This window comes from Tachyglossus aculeatus, chromosome 21 (genome assembly GCF_015852505.1).
Source record: "Tachyglossus aculeatus isolate mTacAcu1 chromosome 21, mTacAcu1.pri, whole genome shotgun sequence".
Lineage (NCBI taxonomy): Eukaryota > Metazoa > Chordata > Mammalia > Monotremata > Tachyglossidae > Tachyglossus > Tachyglossus aculeatus.
The window spans coordinates 439,176-466,277 of record NC_052086.1 but is presented as its reverse complement, the minus strand read 5'-3'; the positions used below and the strand labels follow the sequence as shown (position 1 = coordinate 466,277).

The 27,102-nt window shown below is 54.3% G+C and overlaps 1 protein-coding gene across 2 annotated transcripts in view; it reads right to left on the bottom strand.

Moving 5' to 3' along the window:
• The window catches only part of RTN4R (reticulon 4 receptor), a 36,388-nt gene extending 10,008 nt beyond the window's left edge, over positions 1 to 26,380 (bottom strand). The window contains exon 1 of one of the 2 annotated variants that reach the window (XM_038763429.1): positions 26,168 to 26,380. In XM_038763429.1, coding sequence (XP_038619357.1) covers positions 26,168 to 26,189 — 22 coding nt within the window. In that variant the 5' untranslated portion in view covers positions 26,190 to 26,380. Of the gene's footprint in view, positions 1 to 23,007; positions 23,048 to 26,167 lie in introns of those variants that run through there. The other variant, XM_038763430.1, reaches the window with a different exon arrangement.
• Between the last annotated feature and the right edge of the window lie 722 nt (positions 26,381 to 27,102).

The following is a 27,102-nucleotide window of genomic DNA, read 5'->3' as shown; positions in this document are numbered from 1 at the left end:
CGGGGGGCGCTGCCCCTTTCCTCTCAGCCCCGCCCCACATCTCCATGGCAACAGGACTGACCGCTGCATCCCTCCCCCTCCAGCCTTCCAGCTCTGGATTATTCTCCTTTTCTTCCCCATTTGGTCTGTTGAAGCCTCTGACTCTCCTAATTGAATTCCAAGCAGGTGCTCTGCGGGACTGGTGGGAAAATCCCCCTGTGTGAACACGGCTGGCTCCTGGAGCAGTCCGCGGGGCGGGATCAGCGGGGTCAGGGTTGCCCCTGCCTGTCTCCCCCAGTAACTGGGGCCTTCGGGTAGCAGACGGGGGTGGTCCCCACCACCCGCTGTCCCCCAGGGAAGCGGCCATCTGGCAGTTAGCAGTGTGCCCCTCTGGAAGGGGACACGGGGACAGGAGTGGTGGACCACCGGCGTGCCCCTCAGACGTCCCGAGCGCCAAAACCTCATCCCCTCCCATGGTCCCCTCCCATGGTGACACTTCTGCTCTCTTCGGCCCCAATACTAAGTCCTGGGCACCTGCTGGGGACCCCTTTTGTATGTAAAGTGTGTGCTGTATGCAGGGTGCTGGACTGGGTGCCTTCTATGTGCAGAAAGTTGTGCTGGACTCTTGTTGGGAGCAGAACGCCATACTGGGTGTCTACTTTGGGTGGAACTCTGGACTGGGTGTCAGTTGTGTGCAGAATGCTGGACTTAGCGCTTGGGAGAATGCAATAATAATAATAATAATAATAGCATTTATTAAGCGCTTACTATGTGCAAGGCACATAGGTTACAAGGTTACAAGGTGATCAGGTTGTCCCACATGGGGCTCACAGTCTTAATCCCCATTTTACAGATGAGGTAACTGAGGCACAGAGAAGTGAAGTGACTTGCCCAAAGTCACACAGCTGGCAATTGGCGGAGCCAGGATTTGAACCCATGACCTCTGACTCCAAAGCCCGGGCTCTTTCCACTGAGCCATGCTGCAATAGAAGAACAGACGCAATCCTTGCCCTCAGGGAGGTTCCAGTTTAACGGGGAAGATGGATGTTGAAGTAAATTAGAGGTAGGGGAAGGGACAGAGTTCAGAGGTCTGCACGTGCTCTTCCGATTTTTCGAGAAGGAACGGAGAACAGGAACTTTTCCCTACAGCTTTGCTGACACCTAAACCCTGGACACTGTGGCCGGGTGGAAGGAGCCCAGCCAAGGAGTCGGGCGTCCAGGGATCCCACTCCAGCTCCACCTCTTACTTGCTGTGTGATCTCGGGTGGGCCCCTACCCTCTCTGGGCCTCTAGAGCTTCCTAGTCTGTAAATTGGCGTTGCGACACTGCCATGGTCGCCCAGGAGTGCTGCGATGGCCGCTCTGTGAGGTTGGACGGGTTATCCAGACGCCGGACGCCTGGTCTCTGTCCACTACGGGGGTTTGCCGGGGGGCGGAAGGCCCGTACCGGTGGGGCAAGGCGAGCCGTTTCTTTTCATTCGTTTAGTTGTATTTACTTAGTGTTTACTGTGGAATAATAATAGCTCTGGCATTTGTTGGGCACTTACTATATATATTGAGAAGCAGCGTGGCTCAGTGGAAAGAGCCCGGGCTTTGGAGTCAGAGGTCAGGGGTTCAAATCCCAGCTCCGCCAATTGTCAGCTGTGTGACTTTGGGCAAGTCACTTCACTTCTCTGGGCCTCAGTTCCCTCATCTGTAAAATGGGGATTAAGACCGTGAGCCCCCCAAGGGACAACTTGATCCCCTTGTAACCTGCCCAGCACTTAGAACAGTGCTTTGCACATAGTAAGGGGGGATACAAGGTGATCAGGTTGTCCCACATGGGGCTCACAGTCTTCATCCCCATTTTCCAGATGAGGGAACTGAGGCACAGAGAAGTTAAGGGACTTGCCCAAAGTCACACAGCTGACAAGTGGCGGAGGCAGGATTTGAACCCATGACCTCTGACTCCAAAGCCCATGCTCTTTTCCACTGAGCCACGCTGCTTCTGGTGATGTGGGGAGGGGAAGGAGGTAAGGCAGGGGGGACCACGCTGCTTCTACTGTGTGCAGAGCACTATACTAAGCGCTTGGGAGAGTATAGTATAACAATAAACAGACACATTCCCTGCCCACACAGAGAGGAAGACTCACCCACAGAGTCATTGAAGAGAGATTGGGAGATTGGGATTGAGATTGGGAGATTGGGAGATTCCAGCCTCGCGGGCCCGACGGGGCCGGAGAAGAGGGTGCCGGGCTGGTGTACGTATCTATTCTATTTCTTTTATTTTGTTAGTATGTTTGGTTTTGTTCTCTGTCTCCCCCTTTTAGACTGTGAGCCCGCTGTTGGGTAGGGACTGTCTCTATATGTTGCCAACGTGGACTTCCCAAGCACTTAGTACAGTGCTCTGCACACAGTAAGCGCTCAATAAATACGACTGATTGATTGATTGATTGATTGAGAGCCACAGGGGAAGACAGAGGGATGGAGAGACACCTGAAGAGAGAATGAAGGAGACTCAGAGGGAACAAAGAGAAACAGGAGGAGGTGGAGAGGGTCTCCAAGAGAGCCTGGCACCGGGAAAACACGCATGCACTTGCGGGCATACGCACATACACACATACACACACACAACTCACCCCCTCCCCTGCTCACGGTACCTTCAATCCTCTCCCCTTCCCCCCGGGCAGCCCCTTAGACTTCCATTTTGAACACACCTCGTCCCGGCCCCACACTCCTCACTGTCGGTTTCCAGCCCTTTTTTAGTGGTATTTCCTAGGTACTTATGTTCCAAACACTGTTCTAAGCGCTGGGGTAATAATAATAATAATAATGGCATTTATTAAGCGCTTACTATGTGCAAAGCACAGTTCTAAGTGCTGGGGAGGTTACAAGGTGATCAGGTTGTCCCATGGGGGGCTCACAGTCTTCATCCCCATTTTACAGATGAGGTAACTGAGGCACAGAGAAGTGAAGTGACTTGCCCAAAGTCACACAACTGACAATTGGCGGAGCCGGGATTTGAACCCATGACTTCTGACTCCAAAGCCCGTGCCTTTTCCAGTGAGCCACACTGGGTAGATACAAGCTAATTAAGTTGGACTCAGTCTCTGTCCCACATGGAGCTCACTGTCTTAACGCTGGTTTTACAGATAATAATAATAATAATAATGATAGCATTTATTAAGCGCTTACTGTGTGCCAAGCACTGTTCTAAGCACTGGGGGGGATACAAGGTAATCAGGTTGTCCCACGTGGGGCTCACAGTCTTCATCCCCATTTTCCAGATGAGGGAACTGAGGCCCAGAGAAGTCAAGTGACTTGCCCAAAGTCACAGAGCTGACAATTGGAGGAGCCGGGATTTGAATCCATGAACTCTGACTCCAAAGACCGTGCTCTTTCCACTGAACCATGCTGCTTCCCCCAGCTGATGATGATGGCATTTATTAAGTGCTTACTATGTGCACAGCACTGTTCTAAGCACTGGGGAGGTTACAAGGTGATCGGGTTGTCCCATGGGGGGCTCACAGTCTTCATCCCCATTTTCCAGATGAGGGAACTGAGGCCCAGAGATGTCAAGTGACTTGCCCAAAGTCACACAGCTGACAATTGGCGGAGCGGGGATTCGAACCCATGAACTCCGACTCCAAAGCCCGGGCTCTTTCCACTGAGCCACGCTGCTTCCCCCACCTGATGTTAGGATCCTAACATCAGGCTCCCAGTCTAAGAAAGAGGGAGAGGAGGTGTTTTCTCCCCATTTTACAGATGGGGAAACTCAGGCCCACAGAGGTTGAGTGACTTTCCCAGGGTCAATCAATCAGTGGTATTTGAGTGCTTACAGTGTGTGCAGCGCTGTACTAAACGCTTGGAAAAGTATAATACAACAGAGTCGGTAGACACTACGCCCAGCAGGCTGAGCTGCTGGGTAGGGACTGTCTCTCTATGTTGCCAACTTGGACTTCCCCAGTGCTTAGTACAGTGCTCTGCACATAGTAGGCGCTCAATAAATACAATTGATGATGATGATGATGAGAGATCTGGGCCCAGCGGCTCCAGGAACCCCCCAAGTCTGTAGACACTTTTCCTTCCATCCTGAACCCTTATCCGGCCTTCCAGGGGTCATCCCGAGGACTCTGCCAGGACCACAGTCCAGCTGGGTTTTCCGGAGCGAGTCGGAAGCTGTAGACCGCCATGAAAGGTAGGGAATGTGACTGCTAATTCTGTTCTATTGTCCTCTCCCAAGTGCTTAGTACAGCGCTCCGCAAACAGTAAATACTCGATAAATACGATTGAATGATTGGTTGATTGAATCCCACAACGGGCGGGGATGTTTGGGGGCTCTGCCATGTGGTCACCCAATCGACTGTAGGTACTAAATGCCACCTGGAGACCCTCCCCATTCCACCTGCCTCTGTTTCTCCATCTGTGAAATGGGCCAGGTGGGGTGGTCTCATCTGCTCCTGTTGTTGTGGGCGGGGCCTGTGAAGGCCCTAGTGGAAAGCCAGCATTTGGTATTTAAGTGGTTACTATGTACCAGACGCTGTGCTTAGCGCGGGGGTAGATTCGGGATGACCAGGTAAGACACAGGGTCTGTCCTTCGTCGGGCTCAATAAATACTACCGATATTTTGATTGATTTATTTATTGTTTATTGATTTATAAATCAATCAAAATATCGGTAGTATTTATTGAGCGCTAACTGTAATCAGAGCGCTGAACTAGTGCTCAAGGAGAATCCAGTAATCTAAAGACCTGGGTTTCCCTCCTAGCTGGGCCGCTGGCCTGTACTAGCCATGTGGCTAGTCCCCTGGCCTGCTGCGTGGGGTTCATTCATTCATTCATTCGATCGTATTTATTGAGCGCTTACTGTGTGCAGAGCACTGTATTAAGCGCTTGGGAAGTACAAGTTAGTAGATAGAACGCATGCCTGAGAGTCAGAAGGTCATGGCTTCTAATCCCAGCTCCGCCATTTGTTTGCTGCGTGACCTTAGGCAAGTCACTGGACTTCTCTGGGCCTCAGTTACCTCATCTGTAAAATGGGGACTGAGACGGTGAGCCCCATGTGGGACAGACACAGGCCAGGCCCAGGATTTCTCCGGGCCAGGGGCCCGGTGCGGGGAGGGTGGCGGGAGGGGGAGACACCAGGGGAGCAGCCAAGTCCCGGATGAGGGGGTCCAAATGATAGTGGATGACCTGCTGGGCCGGGAAGGGGTGAGGAACACAGTTTTTTGGGCGAGGTGAGCTTCCATCCCCACTCTCTCCCCAGGCGCTCCCAGTGCAGCAGCCAGAAAGGCCGGGCCAGAGACGCTTGGGGCCTAGAGGCCACACACCTGAGGGTGACCCCATGTGCCCACCCTGCACCCCCTTCCCTCTCGCAGAGACGGGGCTGGATGACGACCAGGGACGAAGACTAGGGAAGAGGACCAGGCCCGACGACCAGGTAAGAAGACCAGGGACCGGCTCCGCCGAGTCTCGGTTTCCCCGAGTCGCTTGAGGGGAAACGCTTCAAGCCGCATCTTCTCTGTTTCCCCCGTTCACCACTTCCTCCTTCTCTTGTCAATCAATCATATGTATTGAGCACTTACTGTGTGAAGAGCACTGTACTAAGCGCTTGGGAAGTACAAGTTGGCAACATATAGAGACGGTCCCTACCCAACAGTGGGCTCACAGTCTAGAAGACTGTCCCGTTCCTTCTCCCCTCCCTCCTCCTCCTCTCCCCATCTCCTGCTTCCCTTCCCCATCCCCCTCTTCCTCCTTCTCTCCTTCCCCTTTTTCCTGCTTCCCTTCTCCTTTCCCCTCCTCCTCTTCTTCCTCCTTCTTTCCTCTCCTCCAGGCCCCCCCCACCAGCCGCCCCCATCCCCACTGCCCAGTTAGCTGCGAACCGGGCCCAAAGCCAAGCCGCCACAATCAGGCCCGGCGGCGACGGTGCGGGGGACGGCGCGGATATTTGGGGAGCAGGACGGCAGGCTGCACGGAGGAGGAGGAGGCGGAGGAGGATGGGGAAGGGTCAGCCCGAGCCCCTTGTCTCCCTCCCCCTGCCCCCGCCCCCCGGCCTGGCGGCGGGTGATAGTCTTTTTATTCCGCGGTTGAAGGGCTCTGGAGCTGCAGCAGGAGGGATCAGGGAAGGAGCGGTTACCGGAGACCAAGGTCACGGCACCCTGCGGCCGGTGCAGGCGGTTGGGTGAATTCTAGGGGTGGGGACCACCCCCCGCCGGGCGAGGCCGAGCTATTAATGGTGGGGGGATAATAATAATAATAATAACGATGGCATTTGTTAAGCGCTCACTAGGTGCCAAGCACTATTCTGAGCGCTGGGGTAGATACAAGGTAATCAGGTGGTCCCACGTGGGACTCACAATCTTAAATCCTCATTTTACAGATGAGGTCACTGAGGCCCAGAGAAGTGAAATGACCTGCCCAGAGTCACCCAGTTGACAAGTCGGGATTAGAACCCACAACCTCCGACTCCCAAGCCCGTGTTCTTTCCACTAAGCCACGCTGCTTCTCTGTGATTTCCCCAGGCAGCCCACCCTCGCACCTTGAGGGGTCACGGGGAATTGGCGGGGCGGTGGGGGAATGGTCTCCGGGCCGGTAATCCCGCAGGGAGTTCCGGGTTGCGGGATGGGGAGTGTCCCCCCTCCCTGGGGGAGAAAGGCCGGATAATTGGCTTCCGGTTGCAAAATGGGCCAGGGAAGGTGCCCCTTAAAGGCTAAGGGGAAAAGGAGAAGCAGTGTGGCTCAGTGGAACGAGCGTGGGCTTTGGAGTCAGAGGTCATGGGTTCAAATCCCGGCTCCGCCGATTGTCAGCTGTGTGACTTTGGGCAAGTCACTTACCTTCTCTGGGCCTCAGTTCCCTCATCTGTAAAATGGGGACTAAGACTGTGAGCCCCCCGTGGGACAACCTGATCACCTTGTAACCTCCCCAGCACTTAGAACAGTGCTTTGCACATAGTAAGTGCTTAATAAATGCCATTATTATTATTATTATTAAGGAGGCATTGGTAACTCTTCCCCCCGCCCCAATTCTTAATCAATCGCGCGTTCAATAATAGTTAAGAATAATAATTAAGAATGATAATAATTATGGTCCTTGTTAAGCCGTTACTATGTGCCAAGCACCGTTCTAAGCACCAGGGTTGGACGCGGTCCCGGTCCCACATAGGGGTTTCGGTCATAATCTCCATTTTCCAGATGAAGTAACTGAGGCCCAGAGAAGTGAAGTGACTTGCCCAAAGTCACACAAGAGACACGTGGTGGAGTCGGGATTAGAACCCACGGCCTTTTGACTCCCGGGCCCGGGCTCCACCCCCTAAGCCACGCTGCCTCTCCAGCTTTATTTTCCGACCTCTCGGCTTGCGGTTGTTTCTCTGTCCGCTTCCCTGTTAGAGCGGAAGTCCTTGTGGGCAGGGAACGTGCCTTGGCTTCTGTTGGTCTTCCCCAGTGCTCAGTACAGTGCCAGACTCCCAGCAGGCAGCACTCAGTGTCCTGCCAACAGCGGACGGCGCTCAGTACAGTCCTCAGACTACAGGACTCGGTACAGCCCCCGGTCTTCAGCAGACAGCCCTCGGTAATAATAATAATATAATAATAATAATAATGATAGCATTTATTAAGTGCTTACTATGTGCAGAGCACTGTTCTAAGCACTGGGGAGGTTAACAAGGTGATCAGGTTGTCCCACGGGGGGCTCCCAGTCTTCATCTCCATTTTACAGATGAGGTAACTGAGGCCCAGAGAAGTTATGTGACTTGCCCAAAGTCACACAGCTGATAAGTGGTGGAGCCGGGATTTGAACCCATGACCTCTGACTCCAAAGCCCGGGCTCTTTCCACTGAGCCATGCTGCGTCTCCAATAATAATAATGATGGCATTTATTAAGCGCTTACGATGTGCAAAGCACTGTTCTAAGCGCTGGGGAGGTTACAAGAAGCAGCGTGGCTCAGTGGAAAGAGCCCGGGCTTTGGAGTCAGAGGTCATGGGTTCGAATTCCGCCTCCGCCACATGTCTGCTGTGTGACCTTGGGCAAGTCACTTAACTTCTCTGAGCCTCAGTTACCTCATCTGTAAAATGGGGATGAAGACTGTGAGCCCCACGTGGGACAACCTGATCACCCTGTATCCCCCCCAGCGCTTAGAACAGTGCTTTGCACATAGTAAACACTTAACAAATGCCATCACTATTATTATTATTATTATTGTTGTTATTATTATCAGGTTGTCCCTCAGGGGGCTCACAGTCTTAATCCTCATTTTCCAGATGAGGTCGCTGAGGCCCAGAGAAGTGAAGTGACTTGCGCAAAGTCCCACAGCTGACAAGTGGCGGTGCCGGGATTTGAACCCATGACCTCTGACTCCAAACCCCAGGCTCTTTCATTCATTCATTCATTCAATCGTATTTATTGAGCACTTACTGTGTGCAGGGCACTGTACTAAGTGATTGGGAAGTACAAGTTGGCAACATATAGAGACGGTCCCTACCCAACAGCAGGCTCACTCCTTCCACGGAGCCACGCTGCTTCTCTTACAGCCTCTGGCCTTCTGCAGGCAGGGCTCAGTTGAGCGTTGTATATATGTATATATGTTTGTACATATTTATTACTCTATTTATTTTACTTGTACATATCTATTCTATTTATTTTATTTGGTTAATATGTTTGGTTTCGTTGTCTGTCTCCCCCTTCTCGACTGTGAGCCCACTGTTGGGTAGGGACTGTCTCTATATGTTGCCAACTTGGACTTCCCAAGCGCTTCGTACAGTGCTCTGCACACAGTAAGTGCTCAATAAATATGATTGATTGATTGATTGAGCGCCTAGCTCAACTGAGGCACCGCTCAGTACAGCCCCCTGGCCTTCAGCGGGCAGCCCTCAGCACAGTCCCCAGCCCCTGGACCTCGGCAGGCAGCCAGCAGTGCAGGTCCTTGCTGCTATTTCCAACTTAACACCTCGGGTTTCTCCCAGTGATCTTTCACAGTTAGGATTATTTGAGTGTTCCTATTATCAGTCTTGCAGAACACCACTGGCCTGATTTGACCAAGAAGAGTAAAAAAAAAAAAACAAAAAACAAAAGGGATTTGAAGGCTCAGGACTCCGACTTAAATCGCTCTCTGCCCACATGCTCTTCCCTCCTCCTGGGCCCTGAGCTCCTACGAAATCCTTTTATGGTCTCCTCTTCCCTGGCAAGTTGCCGGAGGCCGGCGGTTCTCTGTGCTGTGCGTGGCTCAGTGGAAAGGCTTTGGAGTCAGAGGTCATGGGTTCAAATTCTGGCTCCGCCACTTTTTTTAAAATGGCATTTCTTAAGCGCTTACTATGTGCAAAGCACTGTTCTAAGCGCTGGGGAGGTTACAAGGTGATCAGGCTGTCCCACGGGGGGCTCACGGTCTTCATCCCCATTTTCCAGATGAGGGAACTGAGGCACACAGAAGTTAAGTGACTTGCCCAGTGTCACACAGCTGACCGTTGGCGGAGCAGGGATTTGAACCCATGACCTCTTGTCAGCTGTGTGACTTTGGGCAAGTTCATTCATTCAATCGTATTTATTGAGTGCTTACTGTGTACAGAGCACTGTACTAAGCGCTCACAGTCTTCTAGACTGTGAGCCCACTGTTGGGTAGAGACCGTCTCTATATGTTGCCAACTTGTATTTCCCAAGTGCTTAGTCCAGTGCTCTGCACACAGTAAGCGCTCAATAAATACGATTGATTGGGAAGTACAAGATGGCAACATATAGAGACGGTCCCTACCCAGCAGTGGGCTCACAGCCTAGAAGACTGTTACTTCATTTCTCAGTGCCCCAGTTCCCTCATCTGTAAAATGGGAATTAAGACTGCGAGCCCCCGCCCCAGGGGCAACCTGATCACCTTGTAACCTCCCCAGCGCTTACAATAATGCTTTGCACATAATAAGCGCTTAAAAATGCCATCATTATTATTATTATTTTTATTATAAAGCCTCCCTTAGGCCATTCTCTGGGCACTCCGGTTCTCCGGGCAGCCCCCCGGGAAGCTGCCCACCTCACCTCCCAGCTGGGCTGGACTCTCCTGACCCTCCAGAGTGCAGCTCTCCCCTGGGGCTCAGTTTCCTCTCCCAACCCCCTGGACCTCAGCTCCCCCTGACCCCAGGGGCTCAACTTCTGCCAACTCTCCATAACTCAGTTCCTTCTGCCCCTCTGGAGCTCAGCTCCTCCAGACCCCCAGGACTCAGTTTCCCCTGACCCCTGGGGCTCAGTTCCCCATGACCCTTGAGGATAGGGGCTCAGTTCTCTCAACCCTCTGGCCAGCGTGGAAGACATGCCCCTCCTCAGGACCCCCGATTCTGTCTTCACCACCTTGACAAGGAATTTCTGGGGGATGAGACCCCAGACCCCCGGGGCCTTCAGTAGACAGTGCCCTGGTTTTGGGGAGCTGTATGGGCTGGGGCAGTAACACAGAGGCCAAGAGTTGAAGTGTGACCGGCCAGGAGGATCTTGCTGCAGGGGGAGGGCGGGGGACTTAGCTGTGTGACTTTGGGCAAGTCACTTAACTTCTCTGTGCCTCAGTTACCTCCTCTGTGAAATGGGGATTAAGAATGTGAGCCCCACGTGAGGCAACCTGATTACCTTGTGTCTCCCTCAGTGCTTAGAACAGTGCTTGGCACATAGTAAGCCCTTAACAAATGCCATCATTATTATTATTATTATTATTATAATTAATGGCAGGGTCTCCAGGGCGCTGACTCGGGCTGAAGCCATTACCCGGCACTGTGGTGAACGGCAATAGATAATGGCACCTTGTGCCTCAGGTAGGGGCTCCCGAGACTGAAGGCTTTCAGGAGGGAGGAGGATTTGGGAGCGAGCAGAGGGGGAATGGGAAGGAGAGGTTGTCATCATCATCATCAATCGTATTTATTGAGCGCTTACTATGTGCAGAGCACTGTACTAAGCGCTTGGGAAGTACAAATTGGCAACATAATTGGCAGGTTGTCCACACTGCCCACCTCCAGCCCTGCTCTGGGCAGCGCGGCCTCTTTCTCTGTCCAGTCGGGCAAGGCAGAATCATTTTCATTCATTCATTCAATCGTATTTATTGAGCGCTTGCTGTGTGCAGAGCACTGTACTAAGCGCTTGGTGCCCAGATGCTCACCCGCCCACCTCCAGCCTGGGCTCGGTCTCGCTGGCTCACCAGACAGCAGGTGTCCACAGGACTGCTGTCTCCTCTGCCCCAGCAGGGAGTGGAGTCCCCCCCCAAGTCTGCCACACCTTCTAATAATAATAATGGCATTTGTTAAGCGCTTACTATGTGCAAAGCACTGTTCTAAGAGGAAGAGACCATGAGCCTCCCCGCTGCTAGTCTTAGGAGAAGCGGCGTGGCTCAATGGAAAGAGCCCGGGCTTTGGAGTCAGAGGTCGCGGGTTCAAATCTCAGCCCCGCCGATTGTCAGCTGTGTGACTTTGGGCAAGTCACTTCACTTCTCTGTGCCTCAGTTACCTCATCCGTAAAATTACATGTTGCCAACTTGTACTTCCCGAGCGCTTAGTCCGGTGCTCTGCCCACAGTAAGCGCTCAATAAATGCGATTGAATGAATGAATAGAATGGGGATTAAGACTGTGAGCCCCCCGTGGGACACCCTGATCACCTTGTAACCTCCCCAGCGCTTAGAACAGTGCTTGGCACATAGCAAGCGCTTAATAAATGCCGTCGTTATTATTATTATCAGTCTGCCCCGCCCCTGTCCAGCCCGGGACTCGAACTCTTGACCGGGGCGGCAGAACAAGAGAAAAAAAATGCTGGGCTCCCTCCTTGTCCCTCATGATCAGGGACCGTCATTCCCACACTCTTCTCTCCATCCCTGACTTTTCCCCAGTGTCCCAGCACAGACCATCCAAATACCCCTGCCTCTCCCCTCTCCCCCCTTCTCCGGTATCCTGCCCCCCACCATTGGGGAAGGATCCGCGGCCTGGGCCGGAGAGGGGTTCCACCTTATTCCGGAGAGGGAACAAAGGAAGGGAATTCTTTTTCCTGAACTCCTCCTGGTAGACTGCCAACGATTCCCCCCAGCTTCCCCTCGGCCACCCTCAGCTCTGGGGGATTTGGCTATTTGTTATCGGTTGATTTATCCGCCTGGTTGGTTATTTAATCTACTCTGTTGATCTTTTACCTCTGAGTTTTCCATCGATTTCCGTCCACTTGACTCCCCACTGCCCTGGGAGTTCCTCGAGAGCAGGTTCCGGGCTTCCTACTTTCTCTGCGTCTTTCCCGGGTGACCAGTAGAGCAGACCCCCAGTACATTGCTCTGCACGGAGTAGACCCCCAGTACAGTGCTCTGCGCGGAGAAGGCACCCAGCACAGTGCTCCACTCCCAGCAGGTCCCAGTTCAAAGTGCAACACCCTGCCACTCTTCACAGAATAAGCATCCAGTACAGTGCTGAGCTCAAAATAGCCTCCAGTTTTCTACACTCAGTAGACCCCCCCCCAATCAAGCAATCGATCAATCACATTTTTCATTCATTCATTCATTCATTCATTCAGTCGTATTTATTGAGCGCTTACCGTGTGCGGAGCACTGTACTAAGTGCTTGGGAAGGCCAAGTTGGCAACGTATAGGTTGCCAACCACCCAACAACGGGCTCACAGTCTAGAAGGGGGAGACAGTGCTTACTATGCTTACTATGCACAGTGGCTCAGTGGACAGAGCCCGGGCTTTGGAGTCAGAGGTCATGGGTTCAAATCCCGGCTCCGCCAATTGTCAGCTGTGTGACTCTGGGCAAGTCACTTCACTTCTCTGGGCTTCAGTTACCTCATCTGTAAAATGGGGATTGACTGTGAGCCCCCCGTGGGACAACCTGATCACCTTGTAACCTCCCCAGCGCTTAGAACAGCGCTTTGCACATAGTAAGCGCTTAATAAGTGCCATTATTATTATAGTAAGCGCTTAATAAATGCCTTTATTATTATTATTAGCCCACAGCACTTGCGAGAGTTCGCTGCAACAGAGTTAGCAGACACATTCTCTGCCCACAGTGAGCTTAGGGTCTAGAGGACGAGACAGACATTAATATATATTAGTAATTTGTAATATGTAATTTAAAGTTAAGTACAAATATACGTTAAGTTCGTTCATTCATTCAGTCGTATTTATTGAGCGCTTACTGTGTGCGGAGCACTGTACTAAGCGCTTGGGAAGTACAAGTTGGAGTAAGTGCTGCGGGTTTGAGGGTGAGGTGAATAGCAAATGCTTTAAGGTCACAGATCCAAGTGCTTAGACAATGCAGAAAAGAGAGGGAGCAGGGGCGAAGAGGGCTTGATTGGGGAAGGCTTTGAATAATAATGAGAATAATGATGGTATTTGTTAAGCGCTTACTAGGTGCCAAGCACTGCTCCAAGTAATCGGGTCATCCCTTGTGGGACTCACAGTCTTTATCTCCATTTAACAGATGAGGTCACTGAGGCCCAGAGAAGTGAAGTGACTTGCCCGAAGTCACACAGCCGATAAGTGGAGGAGTCAGGATTAGAACCCACGCCCTCTGACTCCCAAGCCCGGGCTCTTTCCACTAACGCACACTGCTTCTCTATAATTCCGGTGTGCCAGGCATTTCACTAAGCGCTGGGGTGGATGCAGGGCGATCTGGTTGTCCCACGGGGGGCTCACAGTCTTAATCCTGGGAACTGGAGGCCCAGAGAAGTGAAGTGACTTGTCCAAGGTCACACAGCAGACGGGCGGCAGAGCCGGGATTAGAACCCATGACCTTCTGCCTGGCCAGCTCGGGCTCTCTCCACTCGGCCACGCTGCTTCTCTTTGAAGCTGGAGAGAGTGGTGGTTGGGCCTATATTCATTCATTCATTCATTCAATCGTATTTATTGAGCGCTTACTGTGTGCAGAGCACTGTACTAAGCGCTTGGGAAGTCCAAGTTGGCAACATCTAGAGACGGTCCCTCCCCGACAGCGGGCTCACAGTCTAGAAGTGGGAGGGAATCTCAGGATAAGGGAAGGGAAAGGGGTCAGCCGTGAGATGGACAAGTGGTTGGCGCACAGAGGGCAAGCTGGCATTCATTCATTCAATTGTATTTATTGAGCGCTTACTGTGTGCAGAGCACTGTATTAAGCGCTTGCATTAGAGGAGCAGAGTGGGCGGACTGGGCTGTAGCTGTAGATCGGAGGGGTGAGGTTGAGAAGAGCGAAGGAATCAGCTCACATTAGCAGCGTGGCTCAGTGGAAAGGGCCCGGGCTTTGGAATCAGAGGTCACGGGTTCAAATCCCGGCTCCGCCAGCTGTCAGCTGGGTGACTTGGGGCACGTCACTTCACTTCTCTGGGCCTCAGTTCCCTCATCTGGAAAATGGGGACGAAGACTGTGAGCCCCACGTCTGGGCAAGTCACTTCAGTTCTCTGGGCCTCAGTTCCCTCATCTGGAAAATGGGGATGAAGACTGTGAGCCCCACGTCTGGGCAAGTCACTTCACTTTTCTGGGCCTCAGTTCCCTCATCTGGAAAATGGGGACGAAGACTGTGAGCCCCACGTCTGGGCAAGTCACTTCACTTCTCTGGGCCTCAGTTCCCTCATTTATAAAATGGGGATGAAGACTGTGAGCCCCACGTCTGGGCAAGTCACTTCACTTCTCTGGGCCTCAGTTCCCTCATCTGGAAAATGGGGACGAAGACTGTGAGCCCCACATCTGGGCAAGTCACTTCACTTCTCTGGGCCTCAGTTCCCTCATCTGGAAAATGGGGATGAAGACTCTGAGCCCCATGTCTGGGCAAGTCGCTTCACTTCTCTGGGCCTCAGTTCCCTCATCTGGAAAATGGGGACGAAGACTGTGAGCCCCACGTCTGGGCAAGTCACTTCAGTTCTCTGGGCCTCAGTTCCCTCATCTGGAAAATGGGGATGAAGACTGTGAGCCCCACGTCTGGGCAAGTCGCTTCACTTCTCTGGGCCTCAGTTCCCTCATCTGGAAAATGGGGACGAAGACTGTGAGCCCCACGTCTGGGCAAGTCACTTCACTTCTCTGGGACTCAGTTCCCTCATTTGTAAAATGGGGATGAAGACTGTGAGCCCCACGTCTGGACAAGTCACTTCACTTCTCTGGGCCTCAGTTCCCTCATTTGTAAAATGGGGATGAAGACTGTGAGCCCCACGTCTGGGCAAGTCGCTTCACTTCTCTGGGCCTCAGTTCCCTTATCTGGAAAATGGGGATGAAGACTGTGAGCCCCACATCTGGGCAAGTCGCTTCAGTTCTCTGGGCCTCAGTTCCCTCATCTGGAAAATGGGGATGAAGACTGTGAGCCCCACATCTGGGCAAGTCGCTTCAGTTCTCTGGGCCTCAGTTCCCTCATCTGGAAAATGGGGATGAAGACTGTGAGCCCCACATCTGGGCAAGTCGCTTCACTTCTCTGGGCCTCTGTTCCCTCATCTGTAAAATGGGGATAAAGACTGTGAGCCCCATGTCCGGGCAAGTCACTTCACTTCTCTGGGCCTCAGTTACCCCACCTGGAAAATGGGGGTTAAGATTGTGAGCCCCACAGGGATTAAGACCGTCCCACGTGGGACAACCTGATCACCTTGTGTCCGCCCCAGTGCTTCAAACAGACTGTGAGCCCACTGTTGGGTAGGGACCGTCTCTAGAGGTTGCCAACTTGGACTTCCCAAGCGCTTAATACAGTGCTCTGCACACAGTAAGCGCTCAGTAAATACGATTGAATGAATGAATGAACAGTGCTTTGCACATAGTAAGCGCTTAACAAATACCATTATTATTATTATTATTATCATTATCATTATTATCCCAAATCCTTGCAAACATCTGCCCAAGAACGGAGCCGGCCGGCCTGCCTTGTGCTGGAGTGGGAGGAATCCCGGCAATGCCAGGGGGTGACTGGAAGCACGGCCCCATCCGTCGGCTCCTCGGAGAGCTTGACTGCCGACTCCCCACCTCAGCGCGTGCGCCCAACGGAATCCGCTCGCTGTTGGGATTGGGAGCCTGTCACATTCCCATGAATGCACACACACGTTCACTCACTCGCATGCCTGGAAACACACATTCACATGTACACACACTCACGTGCACACACGTTCGCATACTCACAGATACACACTTTCACTGGTTCACACACCCCTGTGTGCACCCCCCCTCACATGCATGCACACACATGTTCACTCACTCGCATGAACGCACACACACATGCCTGGAAACACACATTCACATGTACACACACTCGCACACATACACATTCACACACAGACACACACTTCCACAGGTACACACACTCACCTGTGTGCCTGCCAACACACTCACATGCATGCTCACACACGTTCACTCACTTGCATGGACACACACACACACACATGCCTGGAAACACATATTCACAGGTACACACATTCACATAATAATAATAATAATAATGGTATTTGTTAAGTGCTTACTCTGTGCAAAGCACTGTTCTAAGCGCTGGGGAGGTTACAAGGTGATCGGGTTGTCCCACGGGGGCGGGGGCTCACAGTCTCAATCCCCGTTTTCCAGATGAGGTAACTGAGGCCCAGACAAGTGAAGTGACTTGCCCAAAGTCACCCAGCTGACAATTGGTGGAGCCGGGATTTGAACCCATGACCTCTGACTCCCAAACCCCTGCTCTTTCCACTGAGCCACACTGCACATGCACACATATGCATTCACACACTCATAGGCACACACTTTCACAGGTACACACACTCACCTGTGCGCCCCCCCGCCCCACACTCACATGCATGCACACACACATTCACTCACATGAACACACACACACATGCCTGGAAACACACATTCACATGTACATAAACGTGCACACATACACACTCACAGACACACACTTTCACAGATACACACACTCACCTGTGTGCCCCCCCCTCACATGCATGCACACACGCGTTCACTCACTCGCATGAACACACACATATGCCTGGAAGCACACATTCACAAGCACACATACACATAGACACACACTTTCACAGGTACACACACTCACCTGTGTGCCCCCCCACACTCACATGCATGCACACATACATGTTCACACACACACTATCCCACTTAGACCTACAGAAACCCCCTAAAGGACAGACACCTGCCTATATGAGAAGCAGCGTGGTTCAGTGGAAAGAGCCCGGGCTTTGGAGTCAGAGGTCACGGGTTCAAATCCAGCCTCCGCCAACTGTCAGCTGTGTGACTTTGGGCAAGCCACTTCACTTCTCTGGGCTTCAGTCACCTCATCTGTAAAATGGGGATGAAGACTGTGAACCCCCAGTGGGACAACCTGTTCACCTTGTAACTACCCTGGCGCTTAGAACAGTGCTTTGCACATAGTAAGCGCTTAATAAATGCCATTATTATTATTATTATTATTATTAAGAAAGTCAGACCAGTGGATTTATGAAAATCATCAGAGCGGGCCCCAGTGGAGAGCGGGGAGTCTGGAGGTGTGTGGCAGTCAGTCATATTTATTGAGCGCCTACTGTGTGCAGAGCGCTGTACTAACCTCTTGGGAGAATACAATATCACACTGTGACAGACGCATTCCCTGCCCACAGTTAGCTTACGGTCTAGAAGTTAGCAGAAGCAGCGTGGCTCAGTGGAAAGAGCACGGGCTTGGGAGCCAGAGGTTATGGGTTCTAATCCTGGCTCCGCCACTTGTCAACTGTGTGACTTTGGGCAAGTCACTTAACACTTAGAACAGTGCTTTGCACATAGTAAGCGCTTAACAAATACCATCATTATTATTATTATTCTGTGTCTCAGTGACCTCGTCTGTAAAATGGAGATTAAGACCGTGAGCCCCACATGGGACAACCTGATTACCTTGTATCCCCCCCAGTGCTTACAGCGGTGTTTGGCACATAGTAAGCGCTTAACAAATACCATTATTATTATTAGTAGTAGTAGTAGTAGTGAAATTAATAATAATAATAATAATGGCATTTATTAAGCATGTGCAAAGCACTGTTCTAAGTGCTGGGGAGGTTACAAGGTGATCAAGTTGTCCCACGGGGGGCTCACAGTCTTCATCCCCATTTTACAGATAAGGTAATGAGGTACAGAGAAGTTGTGACTTGCCCAAACTCACACAGCCGACAGTTGGCAGAGCCGGGATTTGAACCCATGAACTCCGACTCCAAAGCCCGGGCTCTTTCCACTGAGCCACGCTGCTTCTCTGTAATAATAATTACCAAGGTGTCGGCCTGCCCAGGGCACTTTGTGCAAACCAGGAGACTGTTGTTCAGTCGGAGTTGGACGCGTCCTTCCCTAAAACTGAAGACAAACTCCGACTCCCAGGCAGCCGAACAAGCCTCCCTGCGAAGACCCCAGAATGGCCCGCGGCGCCTCAATTATTCGGTGCTGGGATGCTGTGCTTTGCATGATGTGAATGAAGAGTAAACAATAGTTTAGGGATCCTCAGTGGAACATCAAGTCATTTCATAGGATTTTTTTTTCCAGAGGCTTTGGAACACATCCCCATTTGTAACACGCAAGTCTAGGAGGGGAATGTACCCCACAATGCAGCCATAAAAGATCCAGCCACATTTCCAAGGGTCTTAATGCTTCTGTATCCGGAGGGAAGCTGGTTTTACGTGCCTTCCTCCGCACGTGTGTGCTTGTGCATACACATGTAGGTGTGGGAGGGGAATAGTGCTGTTAAATTTAGTCCAAAAGCTCGCCAGCTGGAACCCACCTTGGCTCCAATGGCTACGCCTCCACCCCCGGCCTTCTCCCTGCCACCGGCCTGAGGTTTTCATGGGCAGTGTAGACACTGGTCAGCCTGGGCCTCTCTGAGGGCCACTCCCAAATCTGCCCGGTGGTGTTTCCTGCCACTGGACCCGAAGGGGAATGCAGAGCCTTCTCCGCAACCCAATGATGGAGTGAACCATAGCGGGCTGGGCCCCTGGAGGAGGAAGCCCTAGAAGCCCAGACTGGCCACTGACTCCCAAAGGGCTACAGGATGCGGGCCGACCGCATATCCCGGCTTTGCCAGGGTGGTCTCGGATTTCTGACCAGAGTTCCAATCATCCAGTGCTATTTACTGAGAGCTTACTGCCTGAGGAGCAATGGGCCGAGCCCTCAGCTTGAAGCCAGGCCCTGCACGGGGCCTCCTCATCCTGCAGCTGCTCGTGGCCTTGTCCTGGCCGCTCGGTCGGTGCTGAGGTGCGGCTGTACGGCGTTTTGGGAATCCCAGGCCCAGACGGCTCGCCGGCCTGGGCAGGCCCTGCTCTTCATTCATTCAGTCGTATTTATTGAGCGCTTACTGTGTGCAGAGCACTGTACTGGGCGCTTGGGAAGTACAAGTTGGCAACATAGAGAGACGGTCCCTACCCAACAGTGGGCTCACAGTCTAGAAGACTGCTCTTGACCCAGTGATAGTCTCGATAGTGTCATCCACAGGTGGAGACAATGATCTGGTGAACAGGAAGCAGCGTGGCCTAGTGGAAAGAGCCCGGGCTTTGGAGTCAGAGGTCATGGGTTCAAATCCCGGCTCCGCCAATTGTCAGCTGTGTGACTTTGGGCAAGTCGCTGGGCCTCAGTGGGCCTCAGTGCCCTCATCTGTAAAATGGGGATTAAGAATGTGAGCCCCCTGTGGGACCACCTGATCACCCTGTAACCTCCCCGGCGCTTAGAACAGTGCTTTGCACATAGTAAGCGCTTAATAAATGCCATCATTATTATTATTATTATTAGGAAACAGCATGGCCTAGTGGAAAGAGCACAGGCTTGGGAGTCAGAGAACCTGGATTCTAATCCTGATCCACCACTTACTTTCATTCCTTCATTGAATGAAGGAATTTACCGAGCTCCGTTGAATTTACCGAACGCTTGCTGTGTGCAGAGCACTGTTCTAAGCGTTTGGGAGAGTACGATCCAACAACAAACAGACATGTTCCCTGCCCATAGCAAGCTTACAGTCTAGAGGTGGGGAGACGGATATCAATACAAGTAAATTACAGATATGTGCGTAAGTGCCGAGGGGCTGGGAGAGGGGAGGAACAAAGGGAGCGAGTCGAGGCAAGGCAGAAGGGAGTGGGAGAAGAGGAAAGAGGGTGCACAGCCTGGGAAGGCCTCTTTGGAGGAGATGGGCCTTTGATAAGGCTTTGAAGATGGGGAGAGTCACTGTCTGATGGATTTGAGGAGGGAGAGCATTCCAGGCCAGAGGCCGGACGCGGGCCGGGGGTCGGCAGCGAGATAGCCGAGATCGAGGTGCAGTGAGAAGGTTAGCGTTAGAGAAACAAAGTGTAAAAAGAGAGTAGTGAGGTGAGTTAGGAGGGATCAAGGTGGTGGACCGCTTTAAAGCCAATGGCGAGGAGTCTGTGTTTGATGCAGAGGTGGATGGGCAACCACTGGAGTCTGGTGAGGAGCCGGCCGATACATTTCTGGAGAAAAATGATCCGGGCAGCCAAGTGAAGTACGGACTGGAGTGGGGAGAGACGGGAGACCGGGAGGTCGGCGAGGAGGCTGATGCGGTAATCCAGGTAGGACAGGATGAGCGGTTATATTGGATTAACGTGGTAGCGGTTTGGGTGGAACTGTTGCGTGACCTCGGGAAAATAGCTAAACGTCTTGGCCTCAGTTCCCGCATCTGCAAAATGGGGGTTCGATACCTTATTCCCTCCTCTCCCCCTCGTCCCCCTCTCCATCCCCCCATCTTACCTCCTTCCCTTCCCCACAGCACCTGTATATATGTATATATGGTTGCACATATTTATTACTCTATTTATTTATTTATTTTACTTGTACATTTCTATCCTATTTATTTTATTTTGTTGGTATGTTTGGTTCTGTTCTCTGTCTCCCCCTTTTAGACTGTGAGCCCACTGTTGGGTAGGGACTGTCTCTATGTGTTGCCAATTTGTACTTCCCAAGCGCTTAGTACAGTGCTCTGCACATAGTAAGCGCTCAATAAATACGATTGATTGATTATTCTCCCTCATTCATTCCTTCAATCGTATTTATTGAGCGCTTACTGTGTATAGAGCACTGTACTAAGCGCTTGGGAAGTCCAAGTGGCAATATATAGAGACGGTCCCTACCCAACAGTGGGCTCATTCATTCATTCAATCGTATTTATTGAGCGCTTACTGTGTGCAGAGCACTGTACTGAGCGCTTGGGAAGTACAAGCTGGCAACATATAGAGACGGCCCCTCCCCAACAGAGGGCTCACAGTCTAGAAGGGGGGAGACAGCCAACAGAACAAAACATGTGGACGGGTGTCAAGTCATCAGAATAAATAGAAGTAAAGCTAGATGCACATCATTAAGAAAATAAATAGGATAGTAAGTATGTACAAGTAAAACAGAGTAATGAAACTGTACATTCATTCATTGTCGTATTTATTGAGCGCTTACTGTGTGCAGAGCACTGTACTAGCACCTTCCTGCTTAGACCGTGAGCTGCTTGTGGGATTTGATTCTTCTGTAGCCGCCTACGCCCCATCTCCACGGCCGGCCCACCCCAGCCCCGCCTGCCCACACCCAATTTGGACACCCTGCTCGCCCTAACCACAGCCACGCACAACCCACTTCCGTGCCCAGTCCACTCGTGTCCTCACTCCAACCTCCCATCCTGCCCACACTGCACATCACGTCCCCCCCAGACACGGCTGCCCGCGTCTCCGCTCCACCCTCTGACCACCCCCGGCCCCCGCAGATCAATCAATCAATCAGTCGTATTTATTGAGCGCTTACTGCGTGCAGAGCACTGTACTAAGCGCTTGGGAAGTACAAGTTGGCAACATATAGAGGCAGTCCCTACCCAACAGTGGGCTCACGGTCTAAAAGGGGGAGAGATGGGCACAGTGCGAGTGGCCTGACAAGGCTGAGTGTCCAGGGGTGGGCTTGGCCTCAGGAAACTCTGCTCCAAGGGTCTCAGCCCAACCTGCTCTGTCCAAGCCCCCCCACCCCCAAATGGGCCGGGGCTCCCACCTCCCCCAAATCCAGTGAGGAGGTAGGAATGTTCTCTCCATTGCTTGGATGGGGAAACTGAGGCCGACCTCTGTGCCGGGTGCCTGTGGTATTTCAAATCCCGCCTTAGCTACCCAGTATACACAGAGTGTGATATTAGCATTCCTAATTGTTGGCAGGTATTGGATATCTTGTCTGTTGACTACACAAACGCTGAATAAACTGCATTGAACTCACTTGAGGTGCTCAAAAAATGGCAATAGCACTACTGCCGCTGTGCACACAGCACTGTACTGAGCATTTCGGAGAATATGCTAGAACCTAGGCAGACAGACAGGGAGCGGAGTCAGAGGGGGAGAGAGATGAAAGAGAGAGAAAGATCCAGAGAGAGGGAAAATAGGAGAAAGCAGGACACACAAAGACACGCAGAGAGACATGGGAGATGGAGAAAGATAAGAGATTTAGGCAGAGGCAGGGGACATTCAGACACGGTGATGCGGACAGAGTCGAGGGCGGAGGGGGGTGTCATCCTTCGCTTAGACCGAACAACTCCATTCCCGGTGGTCTGCTCGGGCCCCGGCCCCAGCCTCGCTGTAATCCCCCAGATTACGTCCCCCACCCACCCACCGTGGGGCCCGTGAGCTTAGCCGCTGGCCAGGGCCCAGCTCGTCAGATGCGCCGGTCCCGGGGGTGGCTCTCTGCACCGTCCCCCACCCTCCCCACACGCTGCGAGCTCTTGGGTCCGGTGCCGCCAGGGCCACACTGCCGCAGCCCCTGCTGACAATCCCGGCAGAGAAGAGGCAGCAGCACAAAGGTTACATTTGCATCCTCCCTGGTGGTCTCGGGCAGAGGGAGGGTTCCCCGGTCCCCTCACCATCAGGGAAGGGGGGCAGAGATGGAGAGGAAGGCTCGGCCCAGCTGCCCAGCCCAGGCCACTCAGATTGGGTCCCCGGGAACGTGTTGGGTCCCGGGGACCCCCAAGCTCGGGGCGACTCTCGGCCGCCATCGGGCAGAGGGAGCGGGCTCGGGCCCTTCGTGGTGGCCCTGTCCGAGAGGAGAAAAGCCATCCTGCTGGGCCTCCTCCAAACGACCCCTCGTCCCCGCCCTCCAACCACCAGCCCAGAGCTCCTTTCCCTTTCACGTCTCCCAGGCCGCAGCCCTCCCCACCTTCAAAGCGTCGGGGAATCCAGCCTCCTCCGGGAGGGCCTCCCCGGATTGACTTCCTCTGCTTCAGGACCGGTCGTCGCAGCCTCTGCCTCGGCCCGAGCGGATGGCGGGACCCGGAGTCGCCGGGCTTTCATCCCGGCTTCCTGCCGGTCCAGCCGGTATTTCCCCGCCATCCATCCCGCACGCCCACCCCCCAGCCCACTCCCCGTCTCTGCGGGAAAGCTGAGCGGGTCGGTTTCGATCTGTCTGTGGCCGGGCATCCGTCTGAATCTCTCCGCCCTCCTGCTTCTGACCCATCTCTGCCGTGACAGTGCCAGCCTCCCTGTCCCTGATAGCCGCCGCGGGGGGAGGCCCGGGGTTTACACAGCAACATCTAGTCTTCAGAGGGCCGGCCTCCTGTCAACGGACATACCGTCTCTCACCCCTGACTCTCTCCTCTTTGTCCCCGACTCTCCCCCAGTGACCCCACACAGACCATCCCACACCCGTGACTGTCCCCTCTCCATCCCCAACTCTCCCGCACTGTCCGTAAGGGTCCATCTCACACCCTAGACTCTCCCCTCTCCATCCTTGACGGTCCCCCATCGACCCAGCGCGGCCCATCCCGAACCACCGACTCTCTTCCAGCGACCCATCATGAGTCCCTTGTCATCGGACGCTGAGTGCTCCGTCCCACGGGGGTCGGTCCCATGTCCTGTCCGCCCAACCCAGTACTGGACAGGGACAACGGGAGGCTGGCACACTCCCCCTCCCCGCACCCCACTGTCCGGGAGTGTCCATCGCTGAGAATCACAAGTTCCAGGCCGTGAGTCCGGCCTCGGGTCTGCGGCCCCCGTTTAGATGACCGGGCCGGGGGTGGGGGGTGATGAGGGGGAGGCTACCCAGTGGAAGAGAGGAGAGCGGAGAGAAAGGTGTGAATGAGGAAGGGCCCGGATGGGGAGACCCCGTCGGAGCCGGGCTAAATAACCCCTTTATCCTCTATGCCAGTAATTTGGGCCTGCAGGCCTGCGGGCCTCCTGGGTTTCGTCGCATCTTAGGTCTGGGGGGAGTCGCCGAGGGGCAGGAAAGAGGCCGGAGGGGCCAAAGTTGGCCACTGGATGACACGAAGGCTGTAACCCTCCGCTCCAGGACCCCAGCGGTCCCCGCCCCGGCTCCAAGGTTGAGCCGGAATGTATTTAGCCCGGGCTGCAACCTCCCTCCACCCGCGCCCGGCTCCACCACCTTCTGAGAAGGGGGTCCCAACCTGAAACATACGAGGTCTTGGCCCCGGGACTCCCGGGAGGCCCTTAAAGCCCCCTGTCCGGCCCTGCTCCCTCAACCAGTTGTAACAAGCGGCTCCCAGGAGGCGCGTTATTGCCAGGGTGGCGGTCGGGGGATCCGCGGTGGACGTGGAGGAGCATCTCATTAACCCTCTGCCCTCGGCACGGCCCAAACCCCGGGACTTTGCCCAATGTTCAAGACAAGACGGGTCCTCCACCACCCGCTCAGCTAAGGCGGCTCCTGTCCCTGTCCCTGTCAGACTCTGTCGTTGCTTTGAGGTCCCCAGTTGAAAGCGGTTGGCCGGGCGTGCTTGTGAGCGTGTGCATTGTGTAGGGGTGTGTGCTTGAGTATCTGTGAGATGTGTGCACGAGCACACAATCCCCTGCCTGTGCGTTTGGCTATTTACAGTGGGCAGGGGACGCGTCTACCAACTCTGTCGTACGGCCCCCTCCCAACCGCTCCACCCACGGTGTTCGGCACCCAGGAAGCGCTCAAAAAATACCAATGATGGATTGATAAGGGGATTGCACGTGTGTCTACGGTTGGACAAGTGCAGGCATGTGAGCTTGGCTCTAAGTGTCTTCACGTTAGTCTGCGTGTCAGTGTGGAGGCTGGGTGTGAGAGTATGTGTGTGTGTGTATGGAGAGGGCGGCTGTGCGGGCTAGAGCGGGAGTGGGCGGGGGGCTGCGGTGGGGTGTGGGGGCGGGAGTGTGGTCCTGGGGAGGGAGAGGAGATGCGAGGGGAGCGCGGGTAAAAACTCACATGTACGTCTGTGTGTGTGTGTGTGTGTGTGTGTGTCTGTGTCCACTTGCCCAGGCCAGGGGCGAGTGGGGCTGCATAGTTGGACCCCGGGACCTCCCAGCCTGAACCGAACTGAACCCTCCTGGTTGCGGGGAGCCTAGGCCTGAGCCCCAGGGCCCAGCCAGGCCTTCCTCCTTCTCCTCTTCCTCCTCCTCCCATCCTCTGCCCCGCTCCCACAGGCGCCAAAGGTCCCGGGAGAGGTCAGCGCTGAGGGGTATATCCCCGCCCCAAAAACCCACCCCGGATCAGTAAATCTAGGGTCACTCCAGTCCGCCCAAGTGGAGGTGGGTTTAGGAACCCACTCGCATACATACACACACGCACGCATACACACACACACAAAACCCCACTGCTACACGGAGGTCCACAGATACACTGACGCGCTTACACAGAGACACACAAAGAGTCACCTGCAGGCCTCCCGCGCTCACATCCCTCCCTGCCCACGCCGGCCACCGCTCGCGCGGCCTCCCGCCTTCACCAAAACGCCCGCGCACCCTCAACACGCGTGGGGCCGGGCCGTGGGAAAGTCTCGCCTCCTCCTGCTACCCCAGGGGAGGTGATGGGGGGGAGGATGGCCGGGCTCCTGCTGGGCCGGATGGGATGGGGATGCATCCTGGACCCCCCAACCCTTCCTCCCCGCACCCATTAACCCCTTCGACGGCGGCGGCGGCAGGGCTGGCCACGGGATGGTCCTCGCCTTTCTCTACTGGCGGACACGTGGCGACCCCCCAACCCCAATCCATGGGCTCTGCCCCCCCCCTCCCCACTCCCCTTTGTACCCCCACGTGCCTCCTCCTTCTCCATCGTTTCCGCGGGGCAACCCACCACCCCTTTTCCCTGGCAGAGCGGTAGCGTGGCAAACTTTTCCCAGCTCTGGCATCGACTCGCCCGGTTTAGGGCTCTCCTAGCCCACTCCCTGCCAGGGCGAGGGAGCAGGGGCATCACTGGTCCAACCTTCTTTCTCCCCAGCTGTAGCCTGCGGGCTGGCCAACGCCCCACTCCCCGCCGTGCCAGCTGTGCCAGCCCTGCTCGCCTGGCCCCCGTGGCCACGGCTGTGCCCCCCGCACCCGGGTGGCATGGGGAGGGGGACACTCACCTCCCGCACTCGCCCTCTTCATCTTAGGGCGCGGGCGAAGGCCGGGCTGGGGGCGAAAGTCCGGGGCGGCCGGTTGCCAGGGGCCCGAGTCGGCATCCAGCCGCCTCCCCCGGGCCGGGGCTGGGCAAGGGGGGCACCGGGCGGGAGGGCGGCGGCGGCCGGCGGCCAGCGGGCTGGAGAACCGGGGGATGTTGGATGGGGATCATGTGGTTTGACGTGAGAGGAATCCGCCGCGATCCCAGAGACACAGACACCGGGAGAAGGAGGGAGGGAGGGAAGGAGGGAAAGGGAGGGAGGGAGGGAGCGAGGGGCGGGGCCCCCAATCCCCGAAAAAGGCCGCTCCCGCAGGAGCCACCTCCCCGGGAGAGCGGGGACGATGCTGAGGATGCTGCCATTCACTATGTGCCAAGCGCTGTCCTAAGCGCGGGTGATGCGGCCTGTGAGCCCGCTGGTGGGTAGGGACCGGCCCTAGGTGTTGCCCACTTGGACTTCCCCAAGCGCTTAGTACCGTGCGCTGCACTCAGTAGGCGCTCACTTAATGTGAATGAATGAATGAATCTCCCCGGGAGAGCGGGGAGGATGCTGAGGATGCTGCCATTCACTATGTGCCAAGCGCTGTCCTAAACGCGGGTGATGCGGCCTGTGAGCCCGCTGGTGGGTAGGGACCGGCCCTAGGTGTTGCCCACTTGGCCTTCCCCAAGCGCTTAGTACGGTGCGCTGCACTCAGTAGGCGCTCACTTAATGTGAATGAATGAATGAATCTCCCCGGGAGAGCGGGGAGGATGCTGAGGATGCTGCCATTCACTGTGTGCCAAGCACTGTTCTAGGTGGGTAGGGACCGTCCCTAGGTGTTGCCAACTTGGACTTCCCAGGCGCTTAGTACGGTGCGCTGCACACAGTAGGCGCTCAATTAATACGATTGAATGAATGTACTC